Source organism: Triturus cristatus, chromosome 4_2 (assembly GCF_964204655.1).
Source record: "Triturus cristatus chromosome 4_2, aTriCri1.1, whole genome shotgun sequence".
Lineage (NCBI taxonomy): Eukaryota > Metazoa > Chordata > Amphibia > Caudata > Salamandridae > Triturus > Triturus cristatus.
This window is the reverse complement of record NC_140586.1, coordinates 130,034,865-130,056,576: the sequence shown is the minus strand read 5'-3', so window position 1 is coordinate 130,056,576 and position 21,712 is coordinate 130,034,865. Positions and strand designations below refer to the sequence as shown.

The 21,712-nt window shown below is 44.7% G+C and overlaps 1 protein-coding gene across 1 annotated transcript in view; it reads left to right on the top strand.

The window, feature by feature from the left end:
• The first annotated feature begins 2,017 nt into the window (after positions 1 to 2,017).
• HIGD1C (HIG1 hypoxia inducible domain family member 1C) overlaps positions 2,018 to 21,712 on the top strand; it is a 36,276-nt gene continuing 16,581 nt past the window's right edge. The window contains exons 1-3 of the mRNA XM_085600798.1: positions 2,018 to 2,231; positions 8,066 to 8,188; positions 21,098 to 21,232. Of these exons, the coding sequence (XP_085456924.1) occupies positions 8,095 to 8,188; positions 21,098 to 21,232 (229 nt within the window). The 5' untranslated portion in view covers positions 2,018 to 2,231; positions 8,066 to 8,094. The remainder of the gene's footprint in view (positions 2,232 to 8,065; positions 8,189 to 21,097; positions 21,233 to 21,712) is intronic.

Genomic DNA, 21,712 nt, shown 5'->3' with positions numbered 1-21,712 from the left:
TCACCCCTCTCCTGCCCATTCACCCCTCTCCTGCCCATTCACCCATCTCTTGCCCATTCAGCGCCCTCCTGCCCATTCACCCCCCTCCTGCCCATTCTCTGCTCTCTTGCCCATTCACCACCTTCTGCCCATTCACCGCAATCCTGCCGATTCACCACTTCTCCTGCCCATCACCACTCTCCTGCCCATTCACAGCTCTTTTGCTCATTCACCTCTCTCCGGCCGAGAGTTGTGCTTTGTGTCCGGTTACTTTCATGCGAGCCCTTCCGAAGGTAGTTTGTGGCACAAGGACTATAATGGCTGTAGTTTCTATGCCCTATAGAAAATGTAGCTGGATGGCTGTCACTAGATGGACGCAGGCGGCTCTGTGTTTTTTTTTTAGAGAGCATGCAGTCCATAAAGCTGGAGCAACGAGCTGAATCCCCCGAGCCACGGCGAATCGAGCAGACCGAGTAAATACTGCAAGCTGGAGTCGAGGGATAACTGCGCCTAGCTCGACAGCTGCATGGCCTAACTTCGAGTGCAATGCCACATCCCCCCTCATTAAAACTCACTGGAGAGGAATAGTCGTAATCTCAACAGTCAACTGGCAGGAAACGAGCGATCCTAGTGGAAAACGCTACAATTGGCGATATTAAGGGCCTAATTATCATGATTCGTGTAAATGTGTTTTACTCTTACAGTAGTCCTGGTTTACTCATGAATTTCAGGTATAAATCTGTCATTTGGGACCTCAGTAGAAATGCGTACTATCATGGAAGATTTTGTGTAGGAGTAAGTGTGCCCTTCTCTTGTAGTACTGGTTTCAAGAGTGAACTAGGAGCGCTCTTGGCTTATTTCAGGCTCGCCTCCAAAATTCAAGAGTACTACGAGACTAAGCCACAGCATAATCTTTGTTACTCGGTCCAAGAGGGTTAAGATTGGATCCTGAAATTTGAATGACCGGTTTCCCGGAGGCTCTTCGAAGGTTGCTAACAGCACTCCTGGACCCCTAAACTTACATGTCGTGAGAGAATCTGAGCTTGCTTTGGCCACACCTCCCGTCAGGCATGCTGGTGCCCTTCCAACAATTGATGAGTGAGCTTTTAGGTGTGCAGCTGCTGTCTGTGTTGAAGCCTGCTGTGCTCAGCCTTGTACTGCAGGTAAACGGAGTGCTCTGTCTGGAGTCTCTTCTATCTCCGAGTAGTACACCCGTGGTAAAGAGGTCAAGGTGCATATTTCTTGGCTTCTCTTTATCTCTACATTTTGCTTGATGTTTATTATTTTCAACTCTTCTCACTTGGGGCGTGCACTTACATTTCGTCACCTGAATGAAAGGCTAACTAGAAGCAGAGTGGCATGTCTGCAACATATAAACATTGAGTAAAACATTAACTTCAACTGTGTGGCTCTGTGTGTGGGGGGGTGGCTCTGTGTGGGGGTGGCTCTGTGTGTGTGTGTGAGGGTGGCTCTGTGTGTGTGGGTGGCTCTGTGTGTGTGTGTGGGTGGCTCTGTGTGTGTGTGTGGCTCTGTGTGTGTGGGTAGCTTTTTTGTAGGTGGCTCTGCGTGGTGGGTCTGTCTGTGAGTGGGTAACTGTGTGTGTGGGTGGCTCTGTTTGTGTGTGGGTTGCTCTATGTGAGTGGCTCTGTGTGGGTGGCTCTGTGTGTGTGGGTGGCTTTGGGTGTGTGGCTGTGTGTGGGTGCAAATGCAATAGGTCTCGCATTTGAGAGTGATTAAGCTATTGACATTGTAAATAACAATGCTGTTTCTTTAAATGTTTTAAAAACAAAAAGATTAACAAAAATAATGTCATGAGCAATGCCAATACCTTTAACTTTAACAATGCCGAGACCATTGCATTGTAAATGCTTGTATTGCTTTTGCCAGAAAACGAATAAACCAGCGTCCTTCCTCTCTTTCGGACGCTCGCCTAGAAGACACGGTATCAAAGGTACGCATACGTTAAAATGACAGTATTAAGTTTCTTATAATTGGGTGTTGTAAGAGCCCTGACCTGTTGTGTTTGGCTGTTCGAAGTGAGTACGCCTCTGGGGGTTGACAACACAAAGCGAAGTAGCTCTCTCTGCGACTGGTTACCGTGTACTCTGCTTCTCATTGCCATTGGTTGGATCAAGTGCATAGGCCTCGCCCACTTTTTGTCACATCTGAGCTGTGTGGGCACAGGGAGGTTGAGCTAGAGTAGATTCGACAGTAGGTGTCTGACGCTCGCAAGAGTAGCTGTTATCAATCCGGTAAGTAATCGCTCATGCATTAGTTGGGTATGGAACGCGGCATGCAAAAATATAGCTTGATAGAATAACGCCGTTACCTGTGCGCATGCGCAACCTGCATCATAGCTTCTTTAAGGTGGCTCTTAAAGGGGCATTGCCCTTATACCTACGATTGCCATTCAATCTATAGCTTCAGTTTTCCTCTTAACACTCGTAGCATTTATCCATGTAAGTATAGCGTCAACAATTATAGAATACAAAATAAAAACCCGTTAGTTAACTGGCCGAGGGTGACAGTTAACTGACTGAAGGTGACACTTGGCTGGAGTCTACTTGTTAGTCAAGGCCACTGGGTGTGGTAACTGTCTAAAGTGGTTCACATGGTCGACTTCTGATTGAGTGCTCAAAGGAACACCGTTTTTTTTTGCAGATTTTATATAGTGCGAACTCGACCCGAAGGTATTGGAGCGCTTTACAGGAGCACCGGTTACGTTACACATTAAGGCCCGAGGAGATTAAGTGATTTGCCCAGAATCACAGGATGTGGTCGCGACCCCGAGGCTCGAACCCTGATTTCCAGCACCAAAGTCGGTAGTTTAGCCGACGGCCCACATCCTCTCCCCAACTTAGCGTGTCATGCAAACTCTCATTCCTGCCCCATAATGTATATATGCCACTTCGCGTTTCAGATGAAATCTCCCGATTAAATTGAAACAACTTTTTATTTTTATTTCGTTGTCTCTCCCCCCAAAAAGAGAGTTTAAAATCAAGTTAAGGCTAACTCCGTTCTGCTTATTGCATTTTCCAAATATCATCATGTCAGAATTCTCTGATGCTCTAATTATGTGCTCGAGTAGCTATCCAATTCATGTTTTCATTTTCTTTGCATTTTGGTACTCGTAGTTATGTTTATTAGCTTTATGCTCATAACTACATATACTATAATGACAGGATAACAATTGGACTGTCATGGGTCTGGGAAACGCGAGTGCTCTGACATACCAAGCCATCGCTCAGTTTGCTCCACAAGGAGAACTTGGACTTTTAAGAGGGCTCTCCTTTAAAAGTAAATGGTGAAAACATTCTCAGAAGGGTGATAAGAGAAAGCTTTTGGATGCATCTTGCTTGGTATCGGGCGGGGTAATGTGATTAAAAACAATTTTCCATAATCTAAATGAGTCCAATCAAGGGTGTGTTGACGTGTATCCCCGTGTAGCTGGGTTATTGAGGCGAGTTGACAAGTATACATATGGGATAGATATTGTCTACTCTTTCTGAGTGTAAACGGAGACCATAAATACCAGCCCTATCTTGCTTTACCTCAACTGGACTAACCGACCTAAAACTATGGACAGTCCAAAGATCAAAGCCAATGCTAGGGATGTGATTCCTGATGACATGGATGGAGCCAGAAGTCGAATGTCGAAGTACAACAAAAGAAAAGTAGAATACCAATAACAGGCGCGAGGTGGGGCAGAGGACAGTTCTGGGAGGAAGAAAGACTTCTGCAGAACAGTTTTGATGCTTCTTAGGTTAGCATACGCACCCATATATCATTAGAATTCAAAGAACATCATGGAAAATTCCCTCAATGAGACACGGTCCTTTATTTTCAGAAACTCTTACTTATACCTGGTTAGAAGGTTGCCTTACATTTCGCACCATTTTTGATAGACCATGCAATGCAATACAGCCCCTTCTTTGCGAGGTCACCGTAAAATTATTTTTAAATTTGCCGTTCCATTCTAAAAAGTTCACTGGGATATTGCAAAGAGTGGGTTTGCATCGAGTGCCTTGACGTCCGAAATGGAATTTTGGTGGAATAGTTAAACTAAAAGTCTTGACACATTCTGGGATTCTTTTGCTTTCTGTATTTTCTCTTTTTTATATAGCAATTTCTAATGAGTTCGTTTTTCATTTATATTATGCTTTCATGTATGTCAACAATAAAGTTAAAAAAAAAAACCTTCACAATAGGTGCATGTTTTTGCTTACATTGTAAGACGCATTCGATGGGGGCAAAACTGCATTGCAAATTAAATTACCGTGTGTCCGAAAACACAAAAGTAAATTTCAGTTGAATGTTCAGGCAGACAATCCCTCGTTATCATTGCCAGGGTGTGTACTTGTTTGTTATCATTTTTATGTTTGTTTGAACTTTCTACTGTGTACTGTCCTTTTTAAAAAAAAATTAAAATGTCCTTTCTCTAGATTGATGATTATTATTCCGTGCAGTTCTATTGATACCATTTCTTTTAGATTGGCTTTGAAATTCTGCTTTTGGTAACGCTGGATGCAGGAGGTGACCTGCATTGCTCCAATGTACTACCAAATGCAGCTGTTCTGTATTTTTTCAGTCCGAGTGTACAGAAGACATCTTGCGAGGTCGCCATAGTGATTCCTCCATGTACAGCAGTTATGGAAAAGGGAGGGACACGCTCCAGACAACTCTGCCTTTCCAAAATTATTTATTTAGAAAAAGATGCATGATTTATGCCACAAGTCCACCGAGGAGAGCGAGAAAGAGAAGCTGCCATGTTAATAGGGAAGGATGGGTCAGCGTGGAACCATTATTAATACCATTAGCACTTGTTCCTGTGTGAGTAGAGCGAGAGAGAGCAGTGGCTTCCACAACTCTTTGCAAGAGTCCCTGGTTAGCTCCATTTTGGATCCTTGAGTGGGTCTCGAGAACACCAAGAATCAGAACCAGAACCAGGAGTTTGACATACCTTTGAGAGCTTTCGTATCGGGGACTTTTTTCTGGTCACTTTTCAAGGCGTAAAAACCATAGCAGCTGTAGCAAACTCACATCTCAGTATACCTGCTGTGTGTAAAGCACGCTCAGTTACTTGAGTTTTCACGCTCATCTCGTGTAGGCATCCGATAAATGGTAAAACTATCAATTGCCTATCTCCTACGCCGCCTTTAATTTCTGCTCCCTGTAACCTCGCAAACGAATCCCCGTGTCATGCAGGTGTGCTAGAGCATCAACGTCAAAAGCTGTTGCATTCTGATTTCCACACCAAACAGTGTTGGGCAGTGCTTTGAAGTGCAGTCAGTGCAACAGAAGCATTTTACCAATGCTGTAGGACAAGCCTTAGCTCAACCTAGATCCAGGTTTTCGAGCCTCCAAATAGTCAAAATCCAGAGATGTTTTCAGGACATCCACAATGATTATGTGTGAGCAAAATTGTCATATTAAGACTGTTGGTGGAGATTATTTACTTACCCATTCGTAATTTTGAAAACCTGATCCATTTTCTCTTCAGTGTCTGAACAAGTGCAGCCCTATTTTAAGCATAGTTTAAGGTAAGATATATATTCACTGAAAAAACCATAGGTTTCACACATGTTATAGTTAGCTGTACATTTCACTCGTAAAAAACCAATGAAATTCCCCCGTTATAGTTAGTGCAGGCAACTATAACTCACGCGACCGCAATCCTCAGCTGATGCTAATACTGTATTTAGACACTTATTTGCCCATGTCTTCTTCCATTAAATTTTAGCTATACATATATTACAAATATTTTTTTTTCATAAAGACACATATGTCATCAGCAGAAGATTGCGGTCGCGTGAGTTATAGTTGCCTGCACTAACTATAACGGGGGAATTTCATTGGTTTTTTACGAGTGAAATGTACAGCTAACTATAACATGTGTGAAACCTATGGTTTTTTCAGTGAATTTGTACGTTTTTTTAAATGCTAAGTTACTTTACGCCATTCGTGGCGTGCGCGCCCAGTTAACGCAGTTCGTTCCGTGCGCGCACGGTGGTCACGCGGTGCGCTGCGCGCACCGCGTGCCCACGTTATGCGAGATGGGCCATGTACGCACGATGCGCTTCGCGCACCGTGCGCACATGGGGGACATATTATGCGCATCTTTGTGAAATTTATTCTTTGTTAATTTCTTATCTCTAATAAGCCATGCACAAATGGTGCCCTTCGGGCAACATTTGCACACGGGGTGGGGAGAGTGTGGATAATTTTTTTTTTTAAAATTTTTTACCGTATGCGTACGGTAAGCGTAATCGGCGATTTTCCGAAAAAAAAAAAAATTTTTTTTTTTGGGCTTGGTTGTTTGGGGACCCCTATATCAATGCTGGGTGGTTAGGATCTCAAGAAACTGCCTCTTTAGACATTTTTTGGCTTCGTTTTTGCTGCCCAACTCAGAGAGCGAGAGAGAAAATGGCGGCCGCCGCTTCCTGGTTTCGACCGATTCGAATGTTTACTAAGATCTAAGAGCCAATCAAAATCGCGCTCGCTACCGTACGCGTACGGTAAGCTTACGGTAAGCGCACCGTAAGCTGCCACAGATATATATATTGATTTAAAGGCTATTTTCTCAGAATCTACTGAACAGATTTACACCAAACCTACAAAAGGCACTTCCTTGACCTGAGGACTACCTCTCTGCCAAATTTCAAGTAATTCTGTTCAGCCGTTCGGGCTGTAGCTGTGTCTAAAGGTCCTATGGAAAAATGCATGGGAAAAACGCGTTTTGGGACCCCCCTTTTATCTCAGCCCCCGCTTGACGAATCCCCCCGAGACTTTCAGGGTAGGAGCGGAGCGTAGCGCCCCACCTATTTTGAAAAATTCGCGAGGATTCGTCGACCGGCGCCAAAGTTATTCAAAATAGAATGTTGCGGATTTCCTATGGAAACGTGGTCCTAACTATAACTACCTACTGGCGACCGCCAGTAGGTAATATCAGTAGAAAATTCTCCGAATATACATTTAATTCTGTACTAAGAAACCTGTTCTATTAGTCACGGGGATCTGTATACCATCTCCATCTTTATGCAGGTATTAATCATTGTGAATCTTTGCAAGATGATGCCCCTCTTCCCTTGGACACTGGTCAATGCCATGTTGTAGCCTCATTTGATAAAAAACAAATTCAATACAAGGACAATTTTCCGCATAGCATTTGACTAATCGCCTACATTTTTTTTTTTATTCAAGCCCATAAATCTTTTCTAAATAATTTACACAAAAGAAATAAATGCAGGATTAATGACATCGGTTGAAAGCTTAATGAAAATGTTTTTGTTGGATGCAACATTTTATCACATGGGAACAAAGACGGCACCATTGCCCAAATTGTCCAAATTGTATCTGTCGATAATTAATTTTATTATCTGCAAAATAAGTCTCATAATAGGGGCACAATATTAAACCAAGTTGTAAAGTATAGAACGCCTAGTGCAAGTATTGACTGAAAACATGACAAATAAAAAGGAAGGTTGGAAAGCAATACCTAGTGAGTGGTCCTGATTTAGAAGAACAAAAGGCTGGTGTCCAAATCAAATGTGGAGCGTTCAGGAGGCTAAAAATAGATGAACTAGATCAGACATCTGCCACTGAGTTAATGTTGCTGTGTTCAAAGTAACTCCGAACACATTTTACACCAAGCACGTAAACAAATAGCAAGTTTGGATGCTGCTGTGCACCAAGGTGTACTGTTCAGCACATTTGTACCAAACTTGTCTTATCTGTTTCACTGTCTAAGAAGCTCTGACCCCCTGAGTTTCCGAAGACAACATTTTAGAGATTGCGTTCATTCATTATGACGGCCAGCTAAAGACAAAGTTTGGCCGAAACGCTACAATTATAAAATCTGCAGAGCTTGCAGATGTGAGGTGACAATGTGAGAAGATGAAAATACATTTTTAAAAAGCATATCTACAACTGAGGTGCTCTTCTGAGGGCTAAAGTGGTCTTTAGGATCCTGTAACTGAGCCGTTTTTACATTCTAGCATGCATTTCATCTCCTTCAATCTTTGCAGATTACACAGTGTAACAGTTGATTTTATTTTATTTGTGATATCTCTTGTTTTCTTTTTTCCAGTTATAAAGCATCCCCTGTATTCAAGCAAAATGGCCTCTGATAATCGTTGGTCTCCTGAAGAAGCAGACAGCCAGACATCTAAATTGGTTCGGAAAGCAAAAGATTCTCCTTTTGTCCCAGTAGGTGAGCATTGTCCTTTCTGAGCAAATTTTTCTCTATAACACAATTCCCATCGTAGCAAACCAGTAGCACTGTCTTTGCTCCTCAAATTGATATTTTTCCACAATTATTGTCTTCGCTCCACTAGCCTCCTGCTTTCTTGTTACTTTATATTAAAACAATTTACCTTCAACTACCTCCCCCAACGATCACATTAGTATCCAAGAAGATTTGAGGACTTAGTAATGGGCCTGATGCGTAATATTCTCAATGTCACTTTTTTTGTTTAAATTTGTTTATTGAGATTTTACATTTCCTATTACAAGTTGTCATTGCATCATTGACATATTATTTCATACATTTGCGAGTATTTGAATCTGATTTATACAAATGTATTTAACCATCTCATCGTACATCAAAACCAACTTGGTTAAGGTAGCTGGTATCAGTCCGGGAGTTGTCTTCTGGTTAATTCGGCATACATTAGTATGTTATGCAATGTCAGGTTGGGTAAGTATCCCGGGGGGTGTGGGTTGGTGTTTCGCCCTCACCTCTACCCTTGTATACCATCTCATATATGGTGTAGGAAGGTATTCCTTGACGGAGAATTCGTTTTCGGAACTACCAAAGTGGGAAAAACAAACCATGAACTGCGGGGGGGAAACCGGGTGCAATGGAGGAGCGGGAGCAGTCGGGTTGTACATTTGTGGCGATCAGTGATGCGTCTGGTTGTGGGTCAGTGTCGCTGTGCCGTTGCGTGTGAAAAGGGGGGGGATAGGTTATATGCAAGCTTTCGGGGGGACGTGTCTGACATGTCCCGGGCATGCCCGTGGTTGAGTGTGTCGTGATGTTATATATATGGGGGGGGGGGGGGGGGGGGGGGGTTGTGATCTATTCCGTGGGGGGTACAGGTGGAGCTTGTGGTTGGGGTTGTGAGGCTTCAGGTGTTGCCACTATTGCCGTTTCTTGTGTGAATTTGAACATTAGCTGTGCCAAGTCCAGGGAGATGGTATGTTTGCGAGTTCCTTTCACTTCTTCGTTTTTGAGTGCCTCCTCCTCTGCTGCGCCCCATTTTTTCATAGCGCCTACGCATACCATTTCTGGGGGTCCCGCTGGGGCTCGCCAATGCATGGCTATTCCCCTCTTTGCTAGAAGGGCCAGGGATGCGAACCGCCATTGTAACTTTTGGGATTTCCCTCTGCGATAGATTCCAAGGGCGCACACCTCCCATGTGGATATGTTCGGGAGATTCACCGTCGCTTGGAGTGTCTGCTGCACCTTATCCTAATACTGTCTGTTGGGGCAGTCCCAGAACATGTGCTTAAAATTCGCCTCCTGGGCTTGGCAGCGGGGGCATGCGAAATGTGTGTTAGGGTAGAAACGGTGTAACCGATGGGGTGTTAAATATGCCCAGTGTAAGATATTGTACTGGATGTTTTTGAAGCATGCATTCCTGGAGACTTTTTTGGGATATTCCAGCACCTTCTCTCATTCTTTATCATGGAACACCCGTCCCACCGTGCCCTCCCAGGTTTGTCGCAGCGCATCTAGGGGAGTACTGGTCAGCTCTCGTATCGCTTTGTAGTGCCAGGTTACCAGATGCCTGCCCACACCCATACGAAGGATTATGTGTAGCACTGGGTGTGTCGGGCGTTCCCCCCTCCCGGAGATCCCAGTAGTGTCAGCCGTGATCAAGGAATTGCCTGTGGGCTAGGAATTGTCCCGGTGGGAGGTCATAATGCTCCACCAGTTGGACATACGTCTTTAACTGTCCTTCTTCAAACAGGGCCTCAACCTCAGTCACGTCGTGTTCTGTCCAGACTCGAAGGGCACTTGCAGTGTAGTATTTGCCTTTGCGGGGGAAACCCTACTAATGGGAGTAATGGGGAGTACAAGGGCTTCCCCCTCGACATGCGGTGGATTCGTAGCATACATTTGCGGGCTATGGATATTTGTACGGGGTGCGTGCGTAATGGCTTGAAACCCGGCATTAATAGCCTCCGGATAGCTGGTAGGGGTATTCGACCTTCGTCGGAAGTTGTTTCCCCTATATGTCCTTCTGCTGTCCAGTGAGTCAGCCATTGGAGTTGTGCCGTGAGGAATTACGCCTCGAAGGATGGAGCTCCCAGCCCCCCACGGGTTGTGGATAATGGTAGTGTGGTCAGAGCTAACCTATGCCGTCCACCCCCCCCCCATATCAATGCTGTGAGGAGCGTGTCTAATTCCCGAAAGAATGAACGTGGTGGTATGACCGGGAGGTTTGTGAAATGATACAGGAGTCGAGGTACCATAATCATTTTAGCTATGGCTAAGCGCCCGATGGGAGCCAGGGGTAATGTTTTCCAGGAGTTTACTGCCGTTCGCAGTCCCGCTAATGTCTTTCAATGATTTCCTTCGTATAGGTCTTCGGGAGAGTGATACAACCGTACTCCCAGATAGCGAGGGGCTACGGCACTCCAGGTGATCGTTTGGGTGCCAACTGCGATGTCTAGGGGCACCAAGTGAGGACTAAGTGGGAAGAGCGTAGATTTATTCCAGTTAACCTTGAGACCGGAGGTCGTTTCAAAGTCTTGCAGTGTCGACCATATTGGTGTGAGGTCACTGGTAACGTCATGGACGTAGATCGGGAGATCGTCTGCGTATAGCGATACACAGTGAACCGTGTCAGCTAGTGGAATCCCCCATACTTCCCCCTCTCGTCTTAACCGTATTGCTAAGGGCTCTACTGCCAGAGCAAAAAGGAGCGGGGACAGGGGGCACCCCTGTCTAGTCCCCCGTTCCACCGGAAATGTATTGGATATAAGTTTGCTTATCCTGACCCTGGAGGTGAGTCCCCTGTAGAGGAGTTGTGTACGCCAGTAGAGTTGGGCCTACCTTTATTTTCCGGAGGACTGCAAACAAGTATGGTCATAGTAGTGTATTGAAGGCTTTTTCAAGGTCCAGAATCAGGCAGGCTGCCCCCGGGAATTGATCTTTCGCCCTATCTTGGATGTGGAACAGTCCGCTCAGATTCAGCGAGGTGTTGCGCTGTGGGACAAAGCCACATTGGTCTGGGTGTACCAGGGCGGGGAGGATTTGACTGTAACGGTCTGCCAGTATCTTACCTAGTATTTTGCAGTCCGCGTTCAATAGCGTGATCGGTCTATATGAAGCGGGCAGTGTTGGGTCCCTATGTGGTTTCGGGAATGTCGCCAAGATCGATTCGCGGAAGTTCGCTTCTGGTCAGCGCGTCCTCTAGCATGGCTGCCATCCGGGGTTTTAGCTGGGCCGCAAAGGGGCTATATTCTCAATGTCACTTATTCTCATTCCATTCCAGGTTATCTGTGTCTGATTATTAAGGTGTTATTTTAACACTCGCATTCTATGTAGATGTACAGAATTACCATTCACAAAATGCAATCTGTTGCAGTGAGTTCAATGAGCATTGTGATTCTAATGCTGGATAAGTTGACTGTCTGCACCCTGGGGGAATGAGATGTAATCATGCTGTACCAGAATTCTTTAAAAGTTGTTATTTCAGAAAGAGGCCTCTGGGCAAACCTAGGCAAGTGCGCATTTCCGCACTTAGTTCAGCACCCAATTCCACCCTTAGTTTAGCACTGTGCTCTAAATTTCTCCAATTGCTCCTTTAATTGCGAATCCATTTTTAAACAGCGTTGCCAGCCCTGATCCTTATAAACGACCTAATTGACAACATTGTGCATTGTGTGGATTGCCTTTCTGAAGGTTGATGTAGTTTCACTATCGACATTACCAAAAATGGTGTGATTAGGTGTTTTTCATGGTAATCCCTGCATCAGTACTAAGTATTGAATAAGCAGAGGGGTCCATCGACCATTGTCTTCTAGAACAGCGGTTCTTAACCCGTAGTCCAGTGACCCTGGGGGTCCATAATGCCAACTCAGGGGGTCTGCAACTGCTTAGAAAATGTAATAATATTAGATTACTTAAATGTAAATAGATAAGCAAAAATAAATGTTACATTTCAATTGTTCCGTAAATGTGTAGGAATTTGAAATTGGAGGCTAAAAATTAAGTTGGTATTCTCAGGTTGATTTGTGGGAGAAGTGCACGTGCATCAAACAGAATATAAAATAGAGAATGGGTGGCATCAATTGAATTTAGAAAAACACCAGCCTTCCCATTAAGATCATTACATTGTGGATTTTTTTCATATTTGTTTGTGAATTAAATAAAATATTTCATCATTTGTGTATTGGTTTGATGGATACTTGATTATGTATTGTTTTGCTGTTCAAATCATCAAAATTGCTTAGGCCAAGGTCCCTGGATTCCAACAATAATTCAGTGGAGGGTCCCTGGGTTTACATTAATGATTCGGTAGGGTTCCCCGGACTGCAATAATGATTAAGTGGGGGAGGGGTGGGTCTGCTGAGATCCAAAGGTTAAGAACTACTGTTCTAGAAGAATCCCTAGCCAGGCACACAGCCTTATATAGCACCTTTAGACTGGATAGTTCTCATCCAAATACGGAGCACTTCAGAAACGCCTGACTCTGATATCCAGGCATTCCATGGCAAGCCCTCCTCTGCAGGTCCCACATGGTCAGTTGAAACCCCCTGCAAGGAAACTAAGTTTTCCTTTCCTAATCCAGCACGTGCCATGTTGTGGTTCCGAGACATCTAAATACTGCACTTGCTTGGCTGCCATACAAGGGGTCTGAAGCTGCTGTGTCATACCCCAGTGGAAATGTCAGGTCCTGCAACTCAACGCAGCAACAACAAACCTCGACCTTTATTAAACCCCTGTTATCATGTTTTCAGCTCCTGGAACTGTGTATGCTCTGTTCATGTTTGCACCAATCATCAACCATGCCCATATTTCCTTATAAACGTAATCCACCCAAATGTTTGTCTGTTCATTCTGTGTAAATTGTATGTAGAAGACTACTAGTAATAATGTTATTGGTAAAAAACCATAAATAAATGCATAAAAAGAGACAAACATGCCGTATCACAAAAAAGAAGTGTAATGCTTCTTTTAAGGTTTGGTTGAAAAGGGGTTAAACTGAAATCTCACTGTTAGGATGAAGCAGTCGCCTAGCTGTATGCACTGCTACAAGGTAAGGCCGCAGGACAGGATCATAACCTGCTGGTCACTTCTGCTTTCCAAATCTAGCCCTACCCGCCGCTTCTTTCTCTGGTTTGATATCGGCCAGCAATAATAATGTGAATTTAACCAAGCATCGGGTTGTTGTATTAATTTTAGACAAAGTCTGCTCTCTGATTTCCGGTCTAAAAATGAGCCTTTTTATTCAGTCTGTGTGTACTGCTGGCAGTGTCCCAAGATCTTAGGGATGTCGAATGTGGGACAGGAATGATGGATGCATTCCAGATTTTCATCGCAGTCACTAGCGAAATGATTTCCATTTAGATATAGAATATACTGATTTCTTATGTGGCTAGCTTAATAATCTGGCATGGATTCTTCACTCCCGGAACTATGTTGGATACCCTCTTTTATTAAGTGACCATAACACAGAGGTTGGCTGTAAACCTGCCAGGCTTTGTGTTGCCCAGTTGTTATGCCAATGCACCCTATTTCGGCTCGTACAGGGCACGTTTAAAATACAGAGTCTTTGTTGTAGGACGAAAGTTGTGTACTGTCATTCCAGGCCTTTCACAAGGTCAGAGAGAGGCTGTCCTAGTTTTGCCGGAAGTACCCATAGCACATCCCGTGGCACCAGATGCCCTCTTCAAAGAGGGCTGTCCCAGCAAGTTTATTTTTAGACGAAGCCGTGCCCTGAATGCCCTGCACAGTGATGCCGTTTAAATAACTTATCAGTTTTTCCAGTAAGACAAAACGTGGGACTCTGCCAATATGTACTCAAATGTCTGCAGCCGATCTTTGCTGGCAGCAGTTACAGAACAATTATCAATTGACGTGTTTTTTTTTATAACAGCACTACCTCCGCCACTCTAAGCGCTTAATAATCTGAGACCAAAAGATGTCGTTTGTTTTATAACTTTCCAAAACCACTAGACAACATAACGATGGGGTCACTCGACGTGACACCACGCGACCCTTGACGGATCTGTAAGCGTTAGCACTGTGCCAAAGCCTTAATATACCTTCTAAACAAGTAGGAAGCAGTATAAAATTAGAGGCGTACTAAATGAAACTCTTGTAGCAGTTGATCATTGGCTACCTCAAGCGCACCCAGAATGCAATCTAGTCCAATTCCAGTGGCGGTAATATAATAAGATGTGTTGGTTGGCTGATCGGCTGATTTCGAGGCATCAATGCAAGTATGTATTTACCTTGCTAATTTCTACGCCCCGCCCCCTTAAGTTTGAGTGAGTCAATGTATTGAAAGCATGCATTAAATGATGCCGAAGAAATCATAGATGTTGGATCTCTCTTGAACTGCAAGAACCCTTTCCAAGTTTCCTGCAACATTATCAGCTGTTTTAAATCTACACCTCGCTGTCTTTGCTTTTCCAAAATGAGGATGGGAACTACCTCCAAGAACGAAACTTTTGAAATTATTAGCATTACTTTCCACAGCCCAAAACAGGTCCACATGGAAATTAAATAAGGGTTTAGAGAGTGGCGCAAGTCTATCCGTGTGGCAGGGTTGGGTTGTTGTGCTTTAAGTTGACCCTCCTATCTTGGCACAGGAGCGGTATAATATTTACAGTGGCAGGTTCAGGTGTTCCAATTATTTTTTTTTAATTGTAATGTGCATTGGTCCAGGAAATAGACGTTTTTTGTTTGAGTTCCCCTTTAAATTGACTCTAACCGAGAGAGACACGTGGGAGAAATATATCTGTTGCTCTAAATCAGTGTTTATTGAATTTCCACAATAACATTCAACAGGCCACTAATGAGGGTTGTTGTTCATTAGGTTTGGATAATCCGGTTAGCATGCAGCCGTGCAAGATCTACAGCATCTTTTCATTAAGAAAACAGCTGAGGCAGGAACAGGAGGGCCCACATCAGTGGCTGTCAACCTGATTAGTATGCGATGCTGTCTGCCTATGGGGTGACGGCGACCTCAGCTTCCCTCAGCCCCCACACTTCCAGATCACAGTGGGCTGATTTAATTTGAAAGATGTAGTGATGTGTTGCGTGCATTGATTTTGACCAGATCACTGTGGCATCATGTAACGAGTGGCTTTGGGATTGTTAGCAGACGACTGTCCCTCACGTTGGAGCTAAAGTACACATTTCAAATAAATGTACCAAGACATTGAGTGGAACCAGTGGTGTGTTGGAGTGCATCCACTGAGGTTTGAGAAGAGTCCTGTTAGCACGGACTAAATGATTAGTGAAGGATCTGCAGGATAATGTGCCCATTTCCGAAGGCCCTGTCTGGTGTAATGTGTCCGGTTCTTAGGTTCGCGCATGTCCAGTTCTGGAGGCTACATCTGGGATTTTGCGTCCACTTCTGGAGGTCTCTTCAGTGTTTTGTGTCCAGTTCTACAGGATACTTCTGGAGATCAATGTTCCTACCTAGAGGGAACGTATTGTGTCCATTTACAGAGGCCACCTTCCGTGCGTTGTTTCCAGTGCGGAAGGCCAGACTGTCCGAAGGATAAGGACAAACTTGAGACTGTCCAGTGGGGTGCACCACACAAGTGGCACACGGACAGCACATTGACATCTTTGTCCTTCTCTTTATAGGTCTCAGTCCTTATAAACTAAAGGGGATGAGTAAGAGGGATAGATATGGTAGGTCCATTAAGGCATTACAGGCATATTAATGCAGGATTGGAGAAAAAACAACCCACAAAAAAGGGCGCTAGCACAGAGGGGTTGCATGAGGACCCTCAGAAATAAGTTTGTTTTTCCACGGAGCCCTAGCTTTGGAAAAAAAAATCCTTAAGCCAGTGAATTGATTGAAAGACACAAACCAACAACAGTGAACGTGAAGGTGAAGCTGAGAAGTAAATTGGGGCTACTGAATTAAACCAGAAGGGAACTTGAGCAAACTGAATAGGAACGTGATTTGATCATTTCCTGCTGGTGTGTAAACATTGATCTATGTCTTATCTTCTCTAGGTTTCTTTTGCAGTCAGAAATGTATTACAGTTTTTTCCCCCACACATTTACCAAAATGAATCACTATGTGTATGATGTAAAAACAAAGATATCTGTCTGTCTGTCTGTCTATCTATCTATCTATCTATCTATCACTCCAATGCCCTCGATAGGGTTCGGACGCCAAAAGCAAGGAAGCGACTCATAGAGAGAGAGAGAGAGAGATATTTCTTTGTTTTTACATCATACATATATATGGAGAGATTATATATGTGTATACATATAGATTTGATAAGTGTAATACACTGTTTATTAAAATTGTTGTTAAAGGGCCAACATTAATAAGGAAAAAAAGCCTAGCGCGGGTCCTGTCACCAATGATCATAAATAGAACATTGCATTCAGTGGATCTGCATGTAAGTTTTATGCAATGTTCTTTTTTAATTTAAAGTACTCCTAGACAATGCACTCTACTTGGGTAATAACAGTGTTGCACTGTAATGTCAATTGTGGGCATCGTATTTATTGCTACACTTGTTCCAAATAAGATGTGTTAATGGACTGCATAAATTATGCAAAAATGAAGTAGGGAACCGTGGGCAGCTCCTTTATGTGGCGCACTCTAGAACACACAGACTCTCCAGAATTGCTCACCTCAAATGTCTGTTTTAGGGTGGCATGGATAGCTTAGTGCCATCCACGCCAAGCTAGAAAAGTGACAAAGTAATTTGCCATTTGCCAGCAAAGTCTTTAAGCATAGGAATAGCTAATGGCATCCACGCTGCGCTGAAAAATGATAAACGGTTTTACCACTCTAGCCACAGTATTAGCACCTCGTATAAATCAAAGTAATACCCTTTCAGATTTCTACTGGGTGCTCCCTTGTGCCTAGACAGAGCTACATATCTCTCATGAGCTCTAATGAGAGTGAAACACAGGTCAAGGACTACTTTTATTTATTTATTCCATGTTGGCTGGGATGGTGTTTTTACCAATTTAAAGCTTTATGCCGTGAGTGGTTTTTGTCATTTTTCAGCTTTGCGTGAATGGCACCAGCTAATCCCATGCTTAAAGACTTTGCTGTAAAAATGGCAAAATACCTTATCCCTTTTCTAACTTAGCTTAGACAGCCCTGTGCTAATCTTAATGCATCAAAAAGTCTGCTTGAAAAACAGACATTTGTGTTGAGCAGTTTGGGAATATTGGTTATATATTGGTTATATATGTATGTACCGGCAGACATCAGATGTGCCCCCTCCCTCAACACCTTCAGGAAGACCTCTAAGACCTGGCTCTTCGGCTAAACAGATCTGTGACACCGCCCCCCCCCCCCCCCCCCCCCGCGCCTTGAGACCCTCACGGGTTAGTAGCGCGCTTACAGTTGCCTGATTGATTGATAGTTGCCAGTAGGTAGTTATAGTTAGCACCATGTTGCCATAGGAAAAGCATTTTTTGCCTTGCCCATAACTTTGGTTCCGGTTGACACATCTTCATGAAACGCGTAATGGCGGCGTTGGTGCTTGTTATATTTAAATAAATTATTGGAATTTGCACCGCACTTTGGGTCTGCTTCCGTTCTTTGAGGACAATCCTGGAATTTTGAAACTGAGTTTTGGCTATATATATATATATATATACACACACACATACACGCACCCTCAAATCTACTTAGGTGCTCACACACCCACTCTCAGACACTCATGCACCCAGTGAAAGACTCATTCAGAGACTTATACACCCACTCCCACACCCACTCACAGACCCACTCAGAAACTCACCTACCCCCTGATAAACCCTCTTAGTGACTCATGCACCCCTGACCGATTCACTTGCGTACCCACTCACAAACCCACTCAGACACTTGTGTACCTACTGACAGACTCACTCAGAGACTGATGCCTCCACTCACAAACCCATGCGCCCACTCTCACACCCACTCAGACACTAATACACCCAATCAAAGGCCCTCTCTGACACCCACTGATAGACCCTCTTAGACACGGACGCACCCACTGACAGACCACCTGAGAGACTCATGCACCCGCTCGTGCACCCACTCAGAACCACTCATAGACTGATGCACCCAATGATAGACCCACTCAGACACTGATGCACCCACTGACAGACCGACTCAGATACCCACTGACAGACCCACTAACACACTGAGGTTAGGGAATTGGGAAGCCATAATGCTTTTAACCAAATGCAGCAATAGCGGACATTTTAACCCTCTCTAGCAAATCCATCTAGGGCCCGATTAAGACTTTTGGCACAGCGGGAGTGGGTGGTACACCAACGCCACACTCCCACCTCTAAAAATGGGCAGCGCAATGGGGACGCCATAAGCAGTGCATTGCGGAGGCGTAAGTTTATATTCCGCTCAGGTAACTATAACTGTTGAATTTCTCTGGTTTTATATGAGTGAAATGTGCGCCTAACCTTTTGTAACCTTTGTTTTTTTGCAATGAATTTCGAAAGTTTTTTAAATTTTATTTCCCAACTGTAACACCCATGTAACCTTTTCTTTTTTTCAGTGAAAAGAAAAAAAAAATATATGTAAAATAATGCAACCCTATGATGAGGGAATCTTACAGCATTAAATAAGTCTTATCACATGGATATGTTTGTCCCCAGCATTCAAAATGTTAAAGCACGCTCGATCCAGATAGCCCAGCAGGGCTTTTTGTATTTGGGGATCTATATTTCCACCGACCCCATCTTGCGCTACGAGAAGAACTTGCTCCCTCCCTTGGCGCGCCTGCGGCGGGATGTGGCGGGCTGGCGGCGATTGCCGCTCTCCCTCCTTGGCCGCGCTGCACTGTTTAAAATGATGTCCCTTCCCCGTTTCCTCTATGCCCTGCAGAATACTCTTGACCTGGTCCCGGCCAGCTATTTCCGTGAGATCGAAAGCCACCAGCGCGCGCTATTATGGGACGGGTGTTCGCGTATCGCAGTCGCTAAGTTGACGCTTCCGTGGTATGACGGTGGTATAGCGCTTCCAGACATTCGACGTTATTACTGGGCCACCCAGTTGAGCGCGATTAACCATGGTGTCTATGGTCCGGCGCTCAGCCCTGGCTTCGCCATGGACCGCTGGTTGCTCCGTGGGGGTGGTTACCACAGAGCGTTGTACTCGAAATCGTCGGACCCCACCCTCACGGGGCCCACCAGAGTGGCCGTCCATGTGTGGAAGGTGGCGACGGATTCGCTGGGCTGGAGGGGTAAGCTTACCCTTGCCACCCCCCTGTTTGACTCTGAGATTCTGGGGAAGCTTTGGCGCACAAAAGGGTTCGAGAAATGGGATTTGATCGGCATATCCAGGGTTGGAGACCTTTTGGTTAAGGGTAAGATAAAGTTGTTCGAGGAGCTGCAGAAGGAATACGAGCTGGGGAGCACGGAGTTCTTCCGATACGCACAAGTGCGCCACGCCTTGCGGTCAGTCCTTGTGGAGGGGGAGAAGGTGCCCGAGTCCTCTCCGTTGGAGGATCGGATCCTGGATGGTCACATGCCTGAGAGCACGATCTCGCTCATCTATAAGAAGCTTATCAATGTTCGGGCGGATCTTCTCTTAGGGTTGCGCGCCCAATGGATAAGGGACGGCCTTGAACTAGATGATGAGGATTGGCAGTACGCAGTTTCTTCTCCCAAAGAGGTCGCTATCCCCGCGTGCCTGAGGCTGGTGCAGCTTAAAATACTCCATAGGGTCTACGTGACGGGGCCCAGGTTGGTTCACATGGGTTTCTCTGAGGAGGGCCTATGTAAGAGAGGCTGTGGTTTGGTGGGTACCTTCCTCCATATTATTTGGGAATGCGGTGCGATTATGGAGTTCTGGAGGCAAGTACACGAGGTGATGGGGGAGGTGACAGGAATTGTTATGCAGCCTGAGGCGCGCTGTTGTCTCCTGAATGTCTGGAGTCCTACTGACCACAACGCGGCACAGACTCAGTGGGTGACCCTGGGGAACATGGTAGCCAAGCGCGATATCGCTCGGCTGTGGGGCTCCAATAGGCCGCCCACATTGACAGCGTGGATGGAAAACATGGACTGGAGCATGTTTAGGGAGAAGACAGTGTATTGTGCTAGGGGGCGCCCTCGGAAATGGCATGCTGTGTGGGGGCCATGGAACCAGTACAGAGGGGACATATGCTTGCCCCCCGACCCGGACCCGCCTGAGGAGCAACTTTCCCCTTAGTCCTTTTCCGGCTTTGACTTTCCCACTGATATGTGATTGTTTCTAGAGTCTCTGCCTTTCCCTCCTTTCCCTTACTATAGATCAGTGCCTGTTGGACATGATGGGGCTCGTCCCCCTGACGGGAACCTCTCTTGGTGCTTACGGTGCCTTTCGCCTTGCTTGTGTTTAGGGTGGTATTTATGTTTGTGCAAAATAAAACCTTTGGCTCTCCTGTCAGTAATATGTGAACGCAAGCATATGTTGAACTTCTAAAGCTGCCGTACCTCCGGGATGTCGGCTGAATAGCTGTGTCACTGATATAAAATAAAGGTTTTAAAAAAAAAAAAAAAAATGTTAAAGCACAGACTGAATTCAGATTGCAATCAATTTGTGACGTATATCACAAATCTACCTGGAAATGTGCCAGCTCATTTGTTGGAAATACCGCCCCTCTAGCAAATAAACTGCCATGTTGGGCAATCTACTTTTCGCCCACCAGTTGATAATGGTCTATAGCCTGCAAAAAAACATGTATTTAAATGGCTAGATATAAAGTAGTCTATCCTAAACTGTAGATTCCTGCGTTCCTGTTAAATAGCATAGATTTAGTTAAAACAGAAACATGCGCCAGTTTGCCACAACGCTGTTTTGGTATTCCAGGTTTAGGTCAGTTTAAAAGACTCCAGACCAGGTATAATCTGGAGTAGACTATTTCCAACTTTTGTGAACTTTGTGGAGTCTTGTTTTTTGCCCTCCAGGTATTGCCGGTTGCTTTGCTGTGGTGGCGTATGGCCTCTACAGGCTGAAGCACAGAGGAGATCAGAAGATGTCTGTGCATCTCATCCACATGCGTGTTGGGGCCCAAGGATTTGTAGTGGGAGCCATGACCTTTGGTGAGTGTTATTCTTTCTTCATCACACATATTTCCCTGCCATCAAGTTGCCTGGCACAACAAGTAACTACCACTCCTTATGTAGGTAATTTATTTGGCGTTGCCCCATCAAGTGACACCCTCCAAGCCTTTTGTTTCATTTGAAATGCAGATACTGCATCCATCTGCCACTTGAATGAACCACAGTAAGTGCATATGAATGATGAGTCTCGTTCAACAGCAAAGGCACACTTTTCCTAACACCACTGCCTCAGAATAACTTGATGTATTACACATGAAGCTCCTTCCAGGAAAAAGACAGCAAAGAAATGATTATGCATTGTGCCAATAGCAATAGAAGTTGGAAACCTTCTTATTTAAAAGGGATTTCATGCCTAGCCTATATTCCAGGCGCACTGGTTATTCTGAGACTGGGTTGTAGGATTGGAATAAACCCAAATCTCACTTACTTGCAGCACACCCTGCAATTTGAGAATTAAAA